General features: G+C 42.1%; 1 protein-coding gene across 1 annotated transcript; it reads right to left on the bottom strand.

Annotated features, from left to right (window-relative positions):
- Positions 1-207: 207 nt before the first annotated feature.
- LOC103810379 (NADH dehydrogenase [ubiquinone] 1 alpha subcomplex subunit 12-like) lies at positions 208-473 on the bottom strand (the record flags this gene model as incomplete). Its single annotated transcript, XM_009083276.1, has 1 exon — positions 208-473. A coding segment is annotated over one exon (181 nt), but the record flags the coding sequence as incomplete, so codon positions are not given.
- Positions 474-722: the final 249 nt, after the last annotated feature.

Raw genomic sequence — 722 nt, 5'->3', positions numbered from 1 at the left:
CTGCTGAATGGAACAAATGTGAGGAGAGACTGTCACAGAAATGTTTATCATGCTAAAAAGAGTTTGAGAGCTGCTTATGTGAAGACAGGTCACTGACAATATGAGAGAAATCTCGATGTGATTAAGACTTGTCATGTATTCTGACCTCTTCCTGAAGTTTTCTCACTTGTTTCCTGCCCTCAATTCAATCAACTAAGCTACATCTGTTACAGGAGGCTTTTATTCCGAACAAAACCAGTGAGAATACAATTTACACTGAAAGCCAAAGCTGAGGCAAGCCACGTAGTTGTTGTTATTTGCTAGCTGTCTGAGGTGGGATCCACTCTTGTATCTTCTTGCGAGTAGTGGAGTAAGGCACGTACTGGCCAGGAGTGCCACTCAGATTGAATTTATGGTTCTCCCAGATAAATTTACGAGCAACTGGTGGATGAGTAGTTGGAGGGTCATCCGTCATCGAGTGAAGCCAGCGATGCCTTGAGAGGAAAAAGACACGTTGTTATTAAGGAACATTACAGGGTCTCTATCAAGCCTATCTCCTGACTCCCAAGGGTCCTCCTCTGAAGAAACACTATTTATTTTGAGAGGGGAGAAAAATAATTTTAGCCCAGTGTGACTTTCAATGAGCCTACAGGATACTGATTCAAAGTAGTTACACAAACCGAACTAATAAATAACAGTTCTGTCTCCAAGCAAGTGAAAGCACACCTGACTTCCAATTTCCT

This window comes from Acanthisitta chloris, unplaced genomic scaffold (genome assembly GCF_000695815.1).
Source record: "Acanthisitta chloris isolate BGI_N310 unplaced genomic scaffold, ASM69581v1 C16351276, whole genome shotgun sequence".
Taxonomy (NCBI): Eukaryota; Metazoa; Chordata; class Aves; order Passeriformes; family Acanthisittidae; genus Acanthisitta; species Acanthisitta chloris.
The sequence above is the reverse complement of the archived record's forward strand: the minus strand, read 5'-3'. Positions and strand labels throughout refer to the sequence as shown.